Here is a 20,462-nt window from a genome sequence, read left to right on the forward strand (position 1 = left end):
TATATATATATATATATATGTTTTTAAACTACTAGATTGGCATTTGTTACCTGTCAGATTCTGTCACGGATATGTTTGTCCAAAATAAAAGCCCAGCTGCCCAAAACTCAATTTAGTTTGTGTTTGGAGCCAAAACAGCAAAAGTTTTCAATCTGTGATCTCATGTGGCCCTCAGTAGCTTGGGTCAAATATGTTAATTCAATGTTGAATTATTGTCAGAACGGTTAATTTTTGGTTAAGATTGAAGATTTATCAACCTTTAATCAATCATTCAGTTCTAGCCAATTAACCAATGTTGAAAAGATGTCATGTTGTTTTGTGGTTGATTTCCAATGATTGCAATGCTACTGTCTAATCAAGTGTTTTTCAAAGTGGGGGCCGTGGCCCCCTGGGGAGCCCCAGAAAGCTGGAGAGAAGAAGAAGAAGAAAAAAAAAGTAATAATAATAATAAAAATTGCCCACTAGATCTGTCATTTCCAGATAAACACGCTTGAAAGAGGTTAAATTTATTTTTGTTTTAGTTCCTCTGGTCAACAGTTTCTTGAAAAGTTGTTTGAAGGTATGCTCACCCCCATAGTGATGTGCAGATTGATACCAAAATATCTATACTATCAATACTAGAACGTTTCGCTCTAGAATCGATGTTTAAATCAAACTATCGATACTTTGATATTTCAGTCATTTCAGGTCATGCGTATCATTAACAGAAAGATGGTGGAAAGTAACTAAACTATTGAGATCTTGTCTAAATGATACGCGGTTGGAGGGAACTACTTTTTCTTCCACCTGAATAAGTGCGTAATGCGTTTCAGCGGAGCGGCACGCTGCTCGTCAGTCCCTCAGTCTGTAGACACAGCGGAGCTTAACAGAATCATGTGTGAAGCTATTTCAGCTCCAAAAACAGTCAAGAAGCGGTTTGTGGAAAATCTGTAAAGAGCTGTAGCAACACTACAAACCTTGTAAAACACTTCCTGTTAAATCACAACACAGAATATGAGGCATTGATGAGGTGGACAGAGAGCAAAGAGTCAGGTGCTGCTTCTGCTGTGGAGGAGTCCCTCAGGGCTGAATAACTATCCAGTTACATAGGGAGGAAATGTGGAGCTTCAGCTGTGCTAAGAACTGCTGCAGTTGGAGTTGTTCAAATTATGAAATAATTAATAAAATTAATTCATGCTTCAACAAATAGTTGCACAAGTTCAGTTTGGAGTAATAATATGTGTATCCTGAGATAATCTCGCATGGGCAAACAAGCCTAGATTTATTCAGGTATGGTTTCATAAAGAATAGATCATTTAAAGTGGATTACATGGACCAGGTGTCATCAGATTATACAGAGCAACGGTGATAAAACAGACAAAATAAATACTACAAAATATGGATAAAATATAACAAATTATCTTAAACATATATCTTTTTTTATTTAATAGATATTTAATACTTTATTTTAATAGTTTCATAATTTTCCTTATTTTCTTATTTTTATTGTTTGAAAAAACATTTTCACATATTTTGTATGATGTTGTGTTGTTTTCTTTTGTTTTATAAGCTCAGACTAAATGAGACCACTACCTCAACATAGTCCTGAGTTTGAAATAAATTACTTTGTCTTGCATTCTTTATGCAGCTTTGATTTGAATACACTACATTTTTTAGGTTAACCAGACACATTAGGTGTATTTGCGCAAAGTATCAGTATCTGTATCGATACCGCCGATACTTGCAAGTAGGTATCTCTGCAGACAAATTCGGAAGGCGTATCTGGAGGGCCACATCTTGTTGGACGATTAAAAAATGGGCGTATCTAGAGGGCCACATATGATTGGAGAATAGTAAAATGGGCGTGTCCGGAGGGCCACATCTGATTGGACAAAATAAAAAGGCTGAACTAGAAAGTTCCTGGAGAAACTTTGACGGGGACTGTCTATTTATTTAAAAATTATTATTAATAATTATAATATTAATAAATAATTATTAATATATAATTCATTTATTAATTATTATAAACTATTTATAGATTTGATAATAATATTGATAATAATAATATCAAATAAGTAATATTAAATATAAATTATTAATATGTATAATTATTAATGTTATTTGTAATTATTAAAATGAATCATTAATAATTTGTTGATTATTTTTACTAATTAATAATAATAATAATAATAGGTGATAATAGGTGCCTTCTATGCATGTTGAACCAAAATGGCTCCCGACGTTACTCAATTTCTTTGAAAAGTTTTCTCCTATTCATTTCCTATGGGAAATTTGTCATTTTTGTTAGCAAAATATGTTGCCATGGCAACGCCAATTGCCAATAAAAGTAATAGCACACATTTCGGAGCTGGGCCAGTCGTTTTGATATAACTTTTGTGGGGGTCCACTTTGCGGTTTGGGCTGCATTAAAGTTGAAAAATATATGCTTTTCAGGTGTAGAATAGTAAGTGGGCATTCACCAACTAGTTCCTGGAGGTGGTGAAATATTGCGTCTTTGTTTGCAAATTACGTCACCTTGGTAACTCGAAATGCCAATAAAAGTAATAGCACACATCACGGGGCCGAGCCGGTCGTTTTGATATAACATTTGTGGGGGGTAGGCGCTGTGGTTCGGGCCGCATTAACAGAGATAGAAATGTAGACTCTCTTCCGAGGTGTAGAATAATAGATGCCAAAAAGCCGTTTGTGTTAACCACAGACATAATATGTCTATGGTGTTAGCTGGTTCAACATTAGTGGCGTCTCCTTCTCTTTCCGCCTCTCTTAACACAGAACTTCCGGTTACATTTCAAAATAAGAGCAACATAAATGGGTAGTGGGGAGGGCTAAATGTTTGGTTTTTAACACCTAACCATTACATTAATAAACAAAATCCGTTTGGTTGTTGAATAAAGTGAAAATAGTTCAAATCGATTCATAAAGAAAACAAAATAAAGTAACCAAAATAATAATGATACCTAAACTGGCTTTGAGACAAAGGATGTTTCCTTTAACTTTACATTTTCTTGTTCAACCTGTAGTCACTGCAGATGAGTGATTGTCAGTTTCTGTAAGATTTCTGCAACTGGAGCAGGTATTTCTGTTTACTGGTTAACTTCCTCAGCTGTCTCACATTTTAAGGGTCAACCCTACTCCATGTTTCAGCTCCTTTCATAGATCAGATCTCATAGAAGACACTTCTAAAGAGCAAATTTAGTTTTTTAGCATTTGTTTTGGGTCATTATCTCGTCACAGGACTCATGATCTTTAATTGAGACCAGACTTTTTGGACAAATGGGAGCAGGTTTTGTTTCAGATGCTTCATATTTCATTGTACCCAGACCACACTCAAGCCAGTCTGTGTCAGGTGCAGCCTACAACCCAAGAACAAAAGAGAATCTTCATGTGTTTGACAGCAGATATAACGCTGGTTCTTAGAAACCTTCAGTTTAAAAAAAAGCTGAAGTAACTTATCTAAAGAGCAGCAAATACAGTTAGCCAATCAGTGTTTGCCCCCTATAAATGCCCACTTTTGGTCTGCAGAGAACCCCTTCTCGATACTTGCATGAACTTTACCAAGTATCATATCGACCAGAAAATCCTGGTATCGAACAACACTACACCCCCATCCTCCTGCTCCTCCTCCTCTTCTCCTTCTTCTTCTTCTTCTTCTTCTTCTTGGTGAGTTTAATGGCGGTTGGCAAAAAACAGTAGGTGTGCATTACCGCCACCACTGGTATGGAGTGTGATTCATCATGGGATAATTCTATGTGTATGTATGAGTAAACTATATATATTTCAAATTCTATTAATCAACTTTGTTTTCTTAAAGTATCTAATTATAATTTGTATATGTTTGTTCTCTAAGTTGTGTTGTAGTGCATCTATTAAGTTTTTCTTTTATCTTTTCAAACTCTCTCTTCATAAATCTTCGTTCTGCTGCATATTTTTGACATTCAAGTACATGTTGTATAGTTTCATCTTGTCCGCAGTGCTATGCTAAACAGCTCAAACTGCAACGAGCGTGCGCCATTTTGAGAACCGAAAAACAGGAAGGAACATGTCACATCAAGGGGCCTCCCTCCCATTTTTCTTAAAGAGACATGCTGCTCGCTCCCTCATTACCTATCCTTTGGTTCAGTCTTATACTGCCATCAGGTGGTCAAAAAAGTTACTACAGTTAAAACAAATTAACCAACATTTCTTCTTAAATTTGACAATAATGACTAATTATTGTCAAATTTCAAATAATATTATCGTTTATCGCAATAATTTCTGAGACAATTAATCGCCCAGCAAAATTTGTTATCGTGACAGGTCTACTTCTTTGTTAGGGCACTAATGATCAATTGTTAGGCTGATGGTCCTTCTTTTAACATGTGAACAGCTAGTTCATGATATCACCAGTAAACTGGTGGATCCACTATGATAATAATAAAAATTTGAAGAAGATTAAAAATTGTCTTTTGTTTAAACAGGTGACGGAGGAGCATGCAGACCCTGAGACCATGCTGTTGTCCTTCCTCAGAGAGAGACGTATCCTTTAGACCAAAATCCGTCTTTAAAATCAAATCATTTTATGTTCCTAATGACGGTTTTATTCCTGAATTCTATTCCAGTCAGGCTAACTGGAACCAAGTCCGGTTGTGGGGGTGGAGGATGTGGGGCGTGCACTGTGATGGTGTCCCGCTACCAACCTGCCACCAGAACCATTGTGTATCCTTTCCGAGGTCTCCTCTGGCCCTGCTGTTTCTCTTAAAACTGTTACAGTTCACACTGAACAAATGTGCTCAATTTACACAATAGCCTACTACTATTCAGTTTACTTTAGTTTAGTTATTTAAATCCTCTGACTTATTTATATTATTAAGTCACTCTTCAGTTCACAATCCCTCATTTCTAGTTCACATCTGAACTTTTTATTTTAACTGCATTTGATAATGTTGCTAAACTCCCATCTATCCACTCAATCTATTAAATCTCAGTAGTTGAGTTAATTCTGACTCAGTATTCACACTGTTGTTTTCCTGTTGGTGTTACTCTGTGCATGTTTTCGGCATCTAATATCGTCTGTAAACTTTTTGCTATTTCAGCCGTTCACATACAAAAAAGTTCCAATAATGCTCAGTCAGGTCATGTGGACAGTTTCTTTTTTCTAGAGACGTTTCACCCTCTATCCGGAGGGCTTCATCAGTCTGAGGAGCTCATCACCACCATCTTATCTCCAGCAAACTGGTTGGTCCACTTAAAGAGTATACTGCTTTGTGGGGAAACAGTTTACTTGGAGCTCTTCAGACTGACGAAGCACAAGAGGGTGAAACGTCTCTAGAAAAAAGAAACTGTCCAGATGACCTGACTGAGCATTATTGGATTTGGCACCTGGATGATTGAGCATGAACTTTGTTGCCTTGAACCACTTTGGCTGTGGCTGCCTGCCTGGGAGGAGTCGATGAGGGACAGGACAGCCCCCAGAAACCATCTTATCACCAGCAAACTGGTTGGTCCACTTAAGGACACCTCAAACTTGTCTTAAATGTCAATAAAACAAAAGGGATGCTTTTTTTTAAACAGGAAGTCAGTCCCAGCAGTTCTTCATTCGATTTTATCCTCGAATGGTGTCCCTATTGAGTTTGTTGATTCCTAGAAATATTTGGGTATCTTGGTCGACTCGCATCTCTCTTTTAAGCTTCATGTGGAAAACCTAGTAAAGAAACTGCAAGTTAAACTGGTTTTCATGTCAGAAATAGATCCTGTTTAACTCTGAATACTAGGAAACATCTTGTGACCTTCTTTCCCTCCATTGATTACGATGACATTAGTTACATGAACGCTCCTACAAGAACTCTGCAGATGTTGGATGTTGTCTATCACAGTGCACTAAGATTCATAACTGGCTGTGATTATCGCACCCACCCCTGCACCCTGTATTCACTGGTTAACTGGTCATCATTAACTTCACGCAGACTCTCTCACTGGTACATTTTCATCTTTAAATCACTTCTTGGTCTGCTGCCTTCATACATCTCCTCCATGTCACTACATGAGTGCAGCTACAGCGTGCGCTCTCAGGACATTATTACCTGCAGTGTACCCTCAGTGAAAACTGAATTAGGCGAAAGGTCCTTCTCCTACTCCGCTCCTGTTTCCTGGAATATCTTATGTAGTTGTTAGTTTTAGTTTCTATAGTCATGTGAGCAGCTGGTTTTGGTTGTCAGCAGCAAACTGGTTGATCCACTAGGAGAATGTGTTATTTATAAGACCGAGCTGCATACAGCACCTCAGACTGAGGAAGTCTTTTGGATGAAAGACGAAACGTTTCTACAATTTTTTTTTTTTGGTTTTGCTTTGTTTTATTTTTTGAATGTCCAGAGGACCAGACTTAACTTTTTTAGATTTTTCTATCTGGATTATTGAGCATGCATCAGGATGCTCTTTTATAGTTGTCTATTGTTGTTGTCATTCTTTGTTGAAATCAGGTCTCTCTTGTAAATGAGTCCTCGAGGCTCAATGGGATTAACCTGCCTAAATAAAGGTTGAATGGAAAAAAAAAAATAAGGAGTTTACTGCTTTGTGGGGAAGCAGTTTACTTGGAGCTCCTCAGACTGATGAAGCCCTCTGGATAGAGGGTGAAACGTCTCTAGAAAATAATTTTGCACTTCCTTTGGAAATCAAGGTCCCAGAGTCTGGAGGAAGAGAGGAGAGGCACAGAATCCACATTGCTTGAGGTTCAGTGTCAAGTCAGTGATGGTTTGGGGTGCCATGTCATCTGCTGGTGTTGGTCCACTGTGTTTTATGAGGGACAAGGTCAACGCAGCCATCTACCAGAAAGTTTTAGATACTTCCTGCTTCTGACCAACTTTATGGAGATGCAGATTTCATTTTCCAACGGGACTTGGCACCTGCACACCGTGCCAAAGCTACCAGTACCTGGTTTAAGGACCATGGTATCCCTGTTCTTAATTGGCCAGCAAACTCACCTGACCTTAACCCCATAGAAAATCTATGGAGTATTGTGAAGAGGAAGATGTGATGCACCAGACCCAACAATTCAGAAGAGCTGAAGGCCACTATCAGAGCAACCTGGGCTCTCATGACACCTGAGCAGTGCCACAGACTGATCGACTCCATGCCATGCTGCATTGCTGCAGTAATCCAGGCAAAAGGAGCCTCAACTAAGTATTGATGCTGTACATGCTCATACTTTTCATCTTCATACTTTTCAGTGGGCCAACATTTCTAAAAATCCTTTTTTTTAAATTGGTCTCAAGTAATATTTTAATTTTCTGAGATACTGAATTTGGGGTTTTCATTAGTTGTCAGTTATAATCATCAACATTAAAAGAAATAAACATTTGACATATATCAGTCTGTGTGTAATGAATGAATATAATATACAAGTTTCACTTTTTGAGTGGAATTACTGAAATAAATAAACTTTTCCATGATAATCTAATTTTACGACCAGCACCTGTATATTCTCAGAGTTTATTAAAAGTACTGTCTCTAACAAAATAGTGTAACTGCTCACTACAGCTGAGATGGACCAGTTCCAGATGTTGAACCTTTGAGATGGACCAGTTCCAGATGTTGAACCTTTGAGATGGATTTTGTCCACTTGGAGATAAAACTGGAAACACATTTCCTTCTGTTGCTAGCTTTGGATGGCTTGGAGTAAACGGGGACGCAGCAACCGGTGCTGTAGCAGTGCCAAAAGTTTTTTTATTTTAACGTTTCGGTCAAAAGCCGTGTGTGAGAGAGTTCAGTTTCCCTTCACTGCCCCATCAGGCATTTCTCAGCCAACGCCTGCTTAATGCCGCTCTGTCAGCTCCACGGAGCTGCCGTCACCACGGTGGAGGGCATCGGGACCTCCAAGACCAGGATCCATCCCGTTCAGGTCAGTGAACCTCAAGTTTTTGCCTTGTTGTTGTTCCCAGTTGTGCCACCAGAAGCACATTTTTACCTATTGCAGTTTTCAAAATCACAGGTTTTCTTTATGTAAATTTTGAGCAAAGTTCATTTTTAGTGGAGCATCACAGTTAAGTTGGCACTATCATAATTTTAACCAGGCACCAAGAAAATTAAGCCAGAAATTGTTATTCCTCAGACTTTAAAGTACATTAATAGTCTTATAATGGGATTTATTGTCCTAAAAGCAAAAACTCATTGTCAGAATGAACTCGGAATGAACATGAACTCATTGTCAGTGGCCCCGGGGGCCGCTAGTTGGAATAGCTCTGGTTTAGGACGTCAAAAGCTCTCAAGACAAATATTTTAATATTGTGATAAATACTCTAATGTGTGTAAAAGTTGTCATCTTTATAATCGTTATAAATAAGATAAATGATCCCTCAGTATGCAGAGGTAATAGGTTTTTCTGATGACTATTAGATTTATTCTTTTTTTTTTTTTTTCGACTGCTCCCTTCTTCAGGGGTCTGACTCGCCAGAAGATATGACGATTGTTTTTAGGCTGGATGCTCTTTCTGATGCGACCACCGAGCTACCACAGCACACAAGTGGAGCAGAGCACTGCCATCTACAGGGCGCCTGTGCGAGCAGATGGGGAGTTAAATGGGATAAATGAGGGTGGATGCAGGTGGAGGTGCTTCACCTTTCCCACCCATATTTTGATGTTTGGGGTCAGGGGGATTCAAACTGGCGACCCCCAGATTTATCTATAATTAGCGGTGATACAAAATGTTGACTTTTTTATGCACAAATTGGATAAAACCAGACAATCGAACGGCAGTAAAACACATTTGCTTGTTCCCATTCAGCTGAAGGTGCTGTTGTGTTTTCAGGAGAGGATAGCGAAGGCTCACGGCTCCCAGTGTGGCTTCTGCACCCCGGGGATGGTGATGTCCATGTACGCCCTGCTGAGGAACAATCCACAACCAACCATGGAGGACATCACCCAGTCTCTGGCTGGTTTGTTTGATTCTGCTAAATCAGTTTTGTTCTTGTTATAAATGTGATTATGTGTCACCTTTGACTCTCAACGCTTCGAACTTGTCTTTCCATCTTGTGAAAACCCAAGAAAAATACAGTTTTATGGCAAACATCTGGTTTAAATCCTACACTGTTCTCAGTGTTTGGTTTTGCATTTCAGGAAATCTGTGCCGTTGCACTGGATACCGACCCATCGTGGACGGCTGCAGGACCTTCTGTCAGGTTCAACTTTCAGGATTAATTAACTTTTGCTGTTTTGAACTTAATGTGCTCGCAAAGCAGAAACGGCAACTGTTTTAAGGAGTAAAGGTTCTTCTTTTTGTGTATGTGGCGATAGAAGAAACCAGTGAAATTCTTTCTGTTCATCCCAGCAGGAAGCAAACTGCTGCCAAGCCAATGGTGGAACAAACTGCTGCCTCAGTGCAGAGAACAGTACCAAAGAACCTGAAGAGGTGATCTCAGCTTTCATCCTTTCCTACACTTTGTCTTTTGTTCTTCTTCTGTTTCAGTTCTTCCTCCGTCTCACAGTTGTAGTTTTCATCATGCATGATCATTATTACCTCTTTTCACCTCTCACCCACTCTTTTCTACATTCTTCCTACTGCCATGCCTTTTTTAATTCCATAAATTGTGTTTTCATGCAGGAAAAACCTCAGCTGTTCGACAAGGATGAGTTTCTTCCACTGGACCCCACCCATGAGCTGATCTTCCCTCCAGAACTGATTGTAGGTCTTCAGCTGCTTCAGCACGCAGCTAAATTTCCTTCTAACAATCTTATTCATGTAGTTTTTTTATGCAACAGTTGATGGCAGAGGTGTCAAACCCACAAACACTCACTTTTTACGGGGAGAGGATGACTTGGGTGTCCCCCATCTCGCTTGAGGAGCTGGTCCAGCTCAGGACCAGACACCCGGGGGCTCCACTGGTCATTGGCAACACCAACATAGGTCTGCTGCCATCAGCTGTACAATATATTGACGCTTAAATAATTTTGGTCTTTTGGCTTCCAAACTTCTAAAACCCCAAATCTCAAAGTCGAGGTGATGATCTTTTTGTTTTGTGTTGAAGGTCCAGACATCAAATTTAAAGGTGCTCTACATCCACTGGTAATCTCTCCCAGCAGAGTCAAGGATCTGTTTGAGGTCTGTCAGACACCAGAGGGTGGGTACATCCCCTCCACATGATTGTACTCCGTTTCTTGTTTTCATACTAGTCTTTGACAAACATTTGAGCTTTTTTAACGTGAAAGTGCTGAACGTTAATGTCACAAGGAACATTTTTTCTTTTGGTGACCTTAAACTTTCACCATCTCTTTCCGTGAGACTTTTTTTTTTTTTTAGAAATACAGCAGTCCCTCAATACGTTGCAGTTCGACTTTCGCAGAGTCACAATTTTGTGGATTTTCAACATAAGATTGTACACGACAGATGATTGATGATGGGGAAAGACAGACCCCACCCACAGAGCAGAGAACCTCTGCTCTGCTGTGACAGACAGCCGCAAAAAGAGAAAGGAGGGGGTGGGTGGGGTCTGTCTTTTCCATCTCTACTGCTCAGGGGACAGGAATAAACAGATCAGTTGAGCAAATGTAGAATATCGGAGAAAATGCTTAGGTGGAAAAATAAAAGTGACTGAGTTAAAAAAAGAGAGCGAGTGGCTGAGCATGACACACTCAGGTATAAGATAGACCCCACCCCCCTCCTTTCTCTTTCTGAGGCTGTCTGTCACAGCAGAGCAGAGACACACAACAGGCAGGCACGCAACCCATTGTGTGTCTCTGCTCTGCTGTGACAGACAGCCTCGGAAAAAAGAAAGGAGGGCCGGGCCTGGGGGGATGTCTTATACCTGAGTGAGCCGCATGAGAGGCATCATTTATTTTGAATAATCAAGCGCGGCCCGAACCGAGCTTTTAGTCCTCCTCGGCGATCACTGAGCGGGCCAGGCCACCGGGAAATGTCCCGGTGCTCCCGATGGCCAGTCAGCCACTGTTTGGCTCAGTAACTGTAGCATCAGTCTGTCTGCTCTCTTTCACTGTGCTCTTTTAGAGCGTTTAGAACATTGTTAAGAACATTACAAGAGTGTGGGAAGGGTTTATAAAGCCTTAATATATATAACCAACAAAGTCCATGCTCAATAATCCAGGTATACATTCCAACATTTTTCCGTCAGGTCATCTGGACAGTTTCTTTTTTTTGTGCTGAAACATCGATGAGGAAGAGGGCCGGCACCGGAGGAGGGGGCGTGCCAAAGAGACCATCTTAGCACCAACATAACTGGTTTGTTCCACTTTGGAGTAAGCTGTTGGGGGAAGAATCAGATTTGTTGTGTGTTTCTTTGACTGATGAAGCCTTCCGGATCGAAGGCAAAACGTTTCAGCACAAAAAAAGAAACTGTCCAGATGACCTGACTGAAAAATGTTGGCTTAATATGTATATAAATACTAAAATAAATATAACTTCCCTACTTCGCAGATTTTCACCTATCGCGAAGGTGTCTGGAACGTAACCCCAGTGATAAGTGAGGGACTACTGTGAGTCTGATTTCAGGATTGTTCTTTTTACATGAAGTGTTCTCAGTTTTAAAGTGGTAAAAATCACAATCTTATCCCTGAGAGTTCCATAAGTTTTGTGGCTCTTGAAACCAAACATGTTCTTAAAGAATAAAACATTACAAACGTAATAGTAAATAGGTGAGATGACTTGTTTTCGGTCTTTTGTACAGCTTTTAGACAGGTTTTCTGCTGAAATAATAACTTCAATGCTCTTTCCATCTATCTCTGTTCTCTTCATCTTTGCATTTTATCCGCTTCTTTTATTTTCACTCAGAATTTGCAGTTTTGTTGGTTCTGCCTAATAATTGCAGGTGTTTGGGTTGGAGCGGGCTGCAGTCTGACTGAGGTTCGCTTTCTGTTGGAGAAAATGGTTCCTCAGTTCCCAGAGGAGAAAACGGAGCTGTTCAGAGCCCTGATCCAGCAGCTGGGGAACCTGGGGAGCCAGCAGATCCGTAACGTGGCAGTGAGGATGATTCACTTGTTATTCTTCCTATCACTGTTTTCTCTGTTGTATTTCAATGTAAATGGATTATTTTTTTAACTTTTATATTAGTTCTGACAATAAAACGTTCCACATTCTGGCTGAATAAAATGTATTTAAAGATGGGTGGGTGTGTGTCTCAAGTTGTTTTGTATTTTTAGTCTCTTGGAGGAAACATCGTGAGCGCATACCCCAACTCTGATCTAAACCCTGTTTTGGCTGCTGGGAACTGCAAAGTCAGCGTTGTTTCCAGTGGTTAGTCCCATCCAATTTACTGTGTGAATACTTAATAAGCATTCACACTATTATGATTCTGCTATGACTTTTGGTAATGGTGCAACTTTAGCTTTTTGAAATATTTAGCCTTTTCTGCCACTTTTTCCTCATAGAAAATGAACTGAGCTCATTTTACATGCTTCAAATCTTTAGATCTGTTTACAACCTTTTACTGCTCCTTTCACATTTTGTTCTGGTTCAGCTTCTTTCAGCTTCCTTGTACAAATTTTAAAATAGTGGCTAATTTCAGCTGGGGTTTTTTTTTTTCAACTGTTTTATCCTCCTTTCTGCTTTATTCTGCTAACTACAACATGTCTGTGCTTCTTCTAGCTTCTTTCTGCTAGTTTCAACTTTTTCTGATATTTCAGCTATTATTTAGCCGTTTTTATGCTAATTTAATTTTAAGCCAATTCCACAGTTTTTGCACTCATTTCAACTTTTTCCAGTCTTATTCAGCAAACATGCTCTCTCCACTTTTAGTAAATTTATGCTTCTTTCTGCCCTTTTAACTACTATTCAGCTGCTTTTTGCAAATTTCAGCTTTTTTCAGATAATTTCCACCTTTTTGTGCTCATTGTGGATTCTTTAAGCCTAATCGGGCACAATTGAGCTCCATCCATTTTCTTCTGGTAGTTTAAGCTTCTTTCTACCTTTTCAGCTACTTTCTTATATTTTTTGCTAATTTACTAATTTTTGTGCTCATTTCTGCTGACAACCCCATCCATTTTACCTTATTCAGCAAAAATGTTCTTTCTGCTTTCTTCTGCCAACTTAGGCTGGTTCTTCCATTTCACCTGCATTTTAACGTTTTAAGCTAATTTCAGCTGTTTTTCAGCAATAAGTATTCACACTGCATTTTGCAGGAAATGCAATTTCTCTAGTTTTGTTTAAGTTTAGTTGATAGCAAAAATTTGACTTTGTTGTGTTTTAAATCCTGCAGAAGAAAAACGAGAAGTTCCTCTCAATCAGGATTTCTTTGTCGGTTTTGGAAAAACCATCTTGAAGCCAAAGGAAATAATTGTCTCAGTTTTTATTCCCTTTTCTAGAAAGGTGTGTAACTCTTCTCTAATAAACAGTGTTTGCACTTTTAAGCATACTTTGTCTTTGAGTGAATAACAGGTCTTCAGTTGGTCCTGATTGTGAGATTATTCATGTAGTGCCTTGTTTGTCCTGCAGGGGGAGTTTATTCGAGCTCTACGACAGGCACCCAGGAAAGAAGTCTCTTTTGCCACAGTGACGTCAGGGATGAGGGTGTATTTCTCCAAAGATTCCAGAGTAGTTCAGGATGTCAGTATTTACTTTGGCGGAATGGGTCCAACCACTGTTAGTGCCACCAAAACCTGCAAAGTCATCGTGGGAAGGTCAGATGGTGTTAATTCACTATTGGTTTCATTTACAGTAGTTCCTCGTTTATCACGAGTGTTAGGTTCCAGACCACCCCCCACCCCAACATGATAAGTGAAAAACTATGAAGGACACTATGTTTATTTTAGTATTTACGTTCCCTGAGGTCAGCGGACCAGTTGCTCCTCACAGTTCCAGGAACTCGTCTTAAGCGCAGAGGTGACAGGGTCTTCTCTGTAGCAGGACCAAGACTTTGGAACGAGTTACCTCTGCTTGTCAGAAAGGCCCCCTCCCTCTCGGTTTTCAAATCCCGTTTAAAAACCCACTACTATTCAGTAGCTTTCAACACCAGATGATCTGTGTTTTGAACCTGTACGCTCCACACTGGTTAGTCGTTATATTTATTATCTGCGATGTTTTTATGTCTATATTCTGATTTACTTCATTTTGTATATTGCTTCGTGTGTTGCCTGTTTTTCTGTCTGTACAGCACTTTAGTTGGCCTTGTTGCAGTTTTATGTGCTCTATAAATAAAATGGTATGGTATGGTATTTATATATACAATATTTTAAGGCTTTAGAAACCCCACACTTTTGCATTGTTCTAAACTCTTAAGCCTATGTCATTTTAACAATACAAACAAACAGTTGTACTGTGTATGTACAACAGCTACTAAACTTTACTTATCAGCTTTGCAGAACATTAACGGCTCTCGGTTCCGTTCAGTTCCGGTCCGACTCCATTTGGTCCGACCCACTTCCTTTCTGCAGACCTAACCTTCAGCAACAAAGCACGCAATCTATCTTCTAAACTTTTAAATCTAAACATATGTATATGTAGCTACAAAATTTTACTTACCAGGCTGTACACAACAGGAGCGTCTCGGTTCCAGTCTTACCTGAGAGATGGAAAAAAGTCCCAGTGCAGCATGACTGAAGCCCACCATCCCATCCAGGTTGATGTACGTGTACTGCTCTATTTGCAGAAAGAAGCGGTTAGAAGCAGTGTTGACTTCTGGGAAGTGAACTGATGTCTTCTGGGTAACGTTGTTCTTTAGACTGGCCAAATCAGTGAAGGGTTTATTAACTACAAAACTGTGGCTTTTTTTGTACAGTGCAATATTATGTACTGTATGTTCACAAACCGTGATAGAGCGAGTCCGTGAAAGTCGAACCGTGAAGTAGCGAGGGACTACTGTATGTTCATCCCACTTTCTCTGTGCTTCTTGCTCATTTCTGTGTTTCCATCAGGCCGTGGGATGAAGAGACTCTCAGTCGGGCCTATGGCGTCCTCCTAGATGAGCTGATCCTCCCTCCTTCAGCTCCTGGAGGGAAGGTTGACTTCCGTCGGTCGCTGACTCTCAGCCTGCTCTTCAAATTCAATCTGGACGTCCTGCAGAAACTCAAAGAAATGGTAAAACATCGAGATGAGTTCAGTTCTAAAATTTTATGTTTTGGGATGCAATTAAAAAAATAAATATTTATGTCTTTCTCTGACATGTTACAACATGTCTACTCTTATCTGAAATTACCAGTGTGTGGAAATCAGAATCAGAATAAGCTTTTTTATCATTGTACCAAAATACAGTGAGAATATGTCCGTACAGTCGTTCGAAAGATGGACGGAGTGCATGTAGCTGCTGCTCTTTGAGAGTGCGCCCTCTTATCCATTTCAGAATATTTTTTTAGATAGAAGAAGGGACAAAGCCATAAGGAGAGGATAGTGACATTACAAAAAAAATATTTCTTTACACCTTGTCCTAACAGGACACAGTTTAAGGCATCAAAACTCTGCCAGCAGCACATTGATGAACACGTTACATATGCATTTGACGATGAGGTGGACCATGAAGCACTAACAGTCCATTGTCCTGATAAGATAATGGTCAGCCGTCACAGTTCTGATAAGCCTCCATAGAAGTTCAGGGGTGGGGGATAGACAAAGCTTTTCCTTAGTTTACACATTTACCAGGAGAAATTGATACAGTATGTAGGCCTGTTTTCGAGGCCAACCAGGGAGTCAGATTCAGATAAGCCACAATTGTTGATTTTTACAGGCAGACTATTTTTCTTGTCACCCTTGAGTCTTACTGGTACTTCCAAGAGCCGAAATGGTCAGATTAGGGTGCATTCTACTGGTCTGTGCTTATGAGCCTCTCCAAGGTCGTTTCATGCTGGCGAGTCCCAAAGCCGCAGGTGGCCTGCGATTCAAATCACTTCCAACTTATGGTTTCGCTCGTAAATCAGCTGATTTTGAGTCCTCAAAGCACAAACCAAACCTTCACGTAGGCAGCAACCTGACGAGGCCAGATTAGCTGCGACCGTCTTCTTTGTATGTTAATAAACTAGGAACCAGACAATTCCAAAAACGGGAAACCTGTTACAAATCCAATTATATGCAATTTCGGTGTCCTCGATCGACAGCAGAGGTAGACATCACATTCCACTTACCCCAGAGATAGGGCTGGGTACCTTTCTAAAAAAATCTGTACCGGTGTCGGTAGCTTCACTTCGGTGTCGGTTCCTGGACGGCTCTTTTTTCGGTACCAATTTTGTAATTACTATCAATTCTAACAAGAATAAAATTACGTTACACATTACAGTACAAATTGTGAGTTTTATTTTTTAACTTTGGAATTTCTATTCCAAGCTGTTTTCTTACATAAAAACAAACAAATAATGTCCAGGTCAGAAGAACAGTTGCAAACAACAAGTGACACGTCAGTGTCTAATGTTCACTGCTACACACCGAGGACCTTTTCACTTAACAGTTTTTATTCAGAAAAATCAACATGTCTGCTTTCTCTGGACACAAACAAGCCCGCTCCTGGCTGATGGTGTCTCCAGCAGTAGAAAATGTTCACTCTGAGGGTGTGGATGATGCTTGTTGCACAAACAGTTACCTGGTTGTCAGTTTGATAGCACTGACATATTGTCCCTCACGTTCCACCAGCAGGTCACTGGATTCACTGAGGTTAGGGTTGATGCAGACATCTGCACCTCTGTGTCTCTGCCTGAATCTTCTCTGTGGTTCTCTGGGGTTTAGGGCTCTGATCATCTCCCCAATTGACATGAGAACAAAACATCAACAATAACATGGTTGTGTTATTATTGCTCAAATAGCATTATCTAGACTGAGATATAAAAGCTTAACTGGTCAACAACATCCTTTAAAGTTTATTTACCTCCACCATGGAGCCTCCACTGTAGAAAAAGGCAGCAAACTTTAACCACAGTTGGTGACTGTCCTGTGGCCCCCAACATCGCTTTTCTTTTGTCTGTCTCTGTCCTCACATCAGGGTCAGAGGCTCCTGTGAGGAGAACATTAACATAAACAGTGAACATTAGGTGAACTGTTTAAGCAGCTGACCCGATGGATGAGCACATTTTTACAAGCTTTATCTGTTACCGTCAGTCTTTGGTTAGCTTCTGAGTTTAGCTAGCTACGTAGATAAAATAAATTTACACACTAATATCTTGAAGTTAGCGTTTCATGGATTCTAGTTTAATTCACTGCGATGCACGTATTAAGCTGCAGTGACGTTAACAAACGTAAACTCACCAGCTGAAACATAGACCGATCCGTCCTCGGAGTTCTTTGATGAAGAGGAGTCCGGTCGTAGAGATAATGAATCGGGCTGTTCAACACTCACAGGCAGACTTTAACGCTGAGAGAGAAGGAGGGGAGGCTGCTTTCCTCTCTCCTTGCAGAAAAACACGGAGCAACTTTCCGCTCGTAATTGAAGCCGTTCAACGCCACATGCGTTGCACACGTGAACCCCGTCTGTGGACGTAACCAGCACCATAGACATACAAGCTGTACGGCTGCTCTATACAGCTCTGGGTGTAAACACGTAGTCTGTTTGCTATATGTTTGCGTTTTACCTGCCGGCGTGCTGGAACCACGTGACATGTTACAGCCAATACCGAAACTTGACACGAATAAAGAGTGACGTTTCAATCCATACACCGACCGACGCAGTTCAGTCGGTGCTATAAAATAACCTCGGTTCGGTATACAGCCCTACCTCCACTTGTGAATAATATTATGTCTCCATAGAATATTGGACTCAAAACAGTTTAGAAACGACAATGGGCAGCAACAGTTGCTTCTTTAAAGTAACTGTTGATGTATTTTAAGTATATTCAATTAGCATCTGACTCCATACACAGTGCAATGTTATTTGTCACTTATTTGTTTTTCTTAAATTTGACTCTTCATAATAATTATATTGTCAGATGTAAAACCTTATTTTTTACTTTCACTTCTTTCAGGTTTTTCTCTGTGGGATAAATCTAAGACCATGTTGTTTTTCAGAGTGTGATCACAGATGAGCTTCCTGAAAAGTTGCTGCCTTTACCCAGAGATATCCACCCCAGTCTGCAGGAGTTCCAGGTCCAAACATTTCCCTCTTTGATTTGCAACAAACATTAAGAGGAACACGCTTGCATTGCCTTCATCAACCTTCCTGCTCTTCCTCAGCATGTGCCAAAGAACCAAAGCGATCAGGACCTAGTAGGTCGTCCCATGATGCATCGCTCTGCAATCAGCCATGCCACGGGCGAGGCCGTGTACTGCGACGACATCCCCAGGGTGGACGGCGAGCTCTTCCTCGTGCTCGTCACCAGCTCTCGAGCACACGCTAAGATCACGTAAGGAGAAAGTCCTGCTCTGTGAAACTTCTTATTATGCTACGGTTGAACATTTGACCTTTTTGTCCTACAGTGGGCTGGACGTGAGTGAAGCCCTGCAGCTTCCTGGAGTTGTTGATGTCATCACAGCCAAAGATATTCCTGGGAAAAAAGCCCACTCAATGTTTGGTTACGAGGAGGAGCTGCTCGCTATGAACGAGGTACTCATGTAAATAATAAAAAACATTAAAGAATAACTCAAAATAACTAAAAATTGTAAAGCTGGTGTCTGAAAACTTTGCTCAGTTAAAGTCCCAGTATTCCTTGAAGGAATACTAAGTTAAGGTCAAACCTTATAAATGGCATTATGTAAAATCTCATGCAATTCAGTGAGAAAAAAGATCACTGTAATGCCACTCGATTGTTGACATGTGCTGCTGACTATCCCTGTTGCTGGTCTTATGCTGCTGATCTGTTTCATGCTGCTGCTGATCTGTTTCACGCTGCTGTGTTCATTCGTACTCATCTGCTCACACAGACTCATGTTCTTGCTGCTGTTTGGTGTATTGAATTTGTACTATTAGTGCTTAGCGTATTTTTAGTTAACATTTTTCTTAGTTCATATCTTAGGTCTTATTACTGTTTTTCTTTTACAGTTTATTAATTCAACCTTCATTTAGACAGGTTAATCCCATTGAGCCTCGAGGACTCATTTACAAGAGAGACCTGATTTCATCAAAGAGTGATGACAACAGTGAACAAACTCACCAGTTCCCACTTTTAGAATATACAGTCAGCTGAAGGTTTTTTTCACAGAGACATCTAAAAGTTGAGAGGCATATCAGTCAGAAATGGCAAATAGGCATTAGATGACGGTCTTTCAATGGCTTAAAGCCAGCCTGGTTGTGAGTGTCACTGCATAATTTGTTGCTGGACCAAATAAAAATCTGTTCCGGGACCAGAAACATGATTGGGACCGATCGATACAGTTCGCGTTCGACCGTGTGCCCGGGCGCATGAGACTTGCGCCCTCAATCTTCCTATCTCTTGTAATGAAGAGGAGCTTCTGCACATGTACAACTTTTACTGACAGTCTATGAGCTAAGATTCTTGCGCCCCCCCCCCCCTCCCCCCCAGGGGCCAGAAATACGTCACCAATCAGAGACAACGTTTTAGAAAGAAACAACTTAACTCATCATTAACTATAACATATTTATCTTGCACAACTCTAAAAAAAAATTATATATATACATATATTTCAAAATGTTTTTTTATTTTTATTATTTAATTTTTATTTAATTTTCTTAAGTCTTCAGTGTAGCGAGTGATTTGAGTGGTGGGGCGGCGCCTTAGCACTCTCTATTGATGAGCCACCACTGACCATGATACACTTCCACAAACATGCTGTGAAGAGCAGACTTTGATAGTTTGCTGTTTTAAAAAAAAAACAGGGTTCAAATATGTAATATTAGATAATTTCCCTCAATAAATAAATGACCAAGTATAATAGTCTAGTCTCATTTGTTTAACTGGGTTCTCTTTATCAGGACTTGTGTGAGAATCTGATGATGCTTTAGGTCATATTTATGCAGAAATATAGAAAATTCTAAAGGGTTCACAAACTTTTAAGCATCACTGTATAGTACAGAGCACGGTGGCGCAACTGGTAGAGCTGCTGCCTCTCAGCGAGCAGGTCCTTGGTTCAAACCCCGGTCCAGAGGCCTTTCTGGGTGGAGTTTGCATGTTCTCTCCGTGCATGCGTGGGTTTTCTCCGGGTACTCCGGTTTCCTCCCACAGTCCAAAAACATGCATGTTAGGCTGATTGGTAACTCTAAATTGTCCCTAGGTGTGAGTGAGGGAGTGAATGATTGTTTGTCTCGTTTGTCTCTGTGTGGCCCTGTGATGGACTTGCGACCCATCCAGGGTGTACCCCGCCCCTCGCACAGTGATTGCTGGACATGGGCACCGGCGACCCCCGTGACCCAAAATGGAATAAGCGGGTAAAGATAATGGATGGATGGATGGATGGATGTATAGTACAGGAAATGAGTTGATTATCTCTGAAACAAGCTCAGATCTCGTGCTTCTCGTCTTCAGGTGTCGTGTGTTGGTCAGATGGTTTGTGCCGTGGTCGCTGACACAAAGTTGCACGCCAAACGAGGAGCAGCGGCCATAAAGATCAGCTACGAAGACCTGCCGGATCCTGTTTTCACCATTGAGGTTATTTTGTTTTTGCAACATTTCCTCTCTCG

The 20,462-nt window shown here is 40.4% G+C and overlaps 1 protein-coding gene across 1 annotated transcript in view; it reads left to right on the forward strand.

The window, feature by feature from the left end:
- Positions 1–20,462, forward strand: part of LOC119428855 (aldehyde oxidase 1-like) — a 50,281-nt gene that overhangs the window by 2,105 nt on the left and 27,714 nt on the right. Inside the window, exons 2-19 of the mRNA XM_037696546.1 lie at positions 4,458–4,515; positions 4,599–4,695; positions 7,765–7,873; positions 8,780–8,906; positions 9,088–9,149; positions 9,299–9,379; positions 9,572–9,652; positions 9,730–9,874; positions 9,996–10,088; positions 11,790–11,941; positions 12,121–12,214; positions 13,176–13,285; positions 13,412–13,596; positions 14,830–14,992; positions 17,897–17,974; positions 18,062–18,231; positions 18,305–18,431; positions 20,308–20,459. Coding sequence (XP_037552474.1) covers positions 4,458–4,515; positions 4,599–4,695; positions 7,765–7,873; positions 8,780–8,906; positions 9,088–9,149; positions 9,299–9,379; positions 9,572–9,652; positions 9,730–9,874; positions 9,996–10,088; positions 11,790–11,941; positions 12,121–12,214; positions 13,176–13,285; positions 13,412–13,596; positions 14,830–14,992; positions 17,897–17,974; positions 18,062–18,231; positions 18,305–18,431; positions 20,308–20,459 — 2,084 coding nt within the window. The remainder of the gene's footprint in view (positions 1–4,457; positions 4,516–4,598; positions 4,696–7,764; positions 7,874–8,779; positions 8,907–9,087; positions 9,150–9,298; positions 9,380–9,571; positions 9,653–9,729; positions 9,875–9,995; positions 10,089–11,789; positions 11,942–12,120; positions 12,215–13,175; positions 13,286–13,411; positions 13,597–14,829; positions 14,993–17,896; positions 17,975–18,061; positions 18,232–18,304; positions 18,432–20,307; positions 20,460–20,462) is intronic.

This window comes from Nematolebias whitei, chromosome 23, assembly GCF_014905685.2.
Source record: "Nematolebias whitei isolate Nwh7 chromosome 23, NemWhi1, whole genome shotgun sequence".
Taxonomy (NCBI): domain Eukaryota; kingdom Metazoa; phylum Chordata; class Actinopteri; order Cyprinodontiformes; family Rivulidae; genus Nematolebias; species Nematolebias whitei.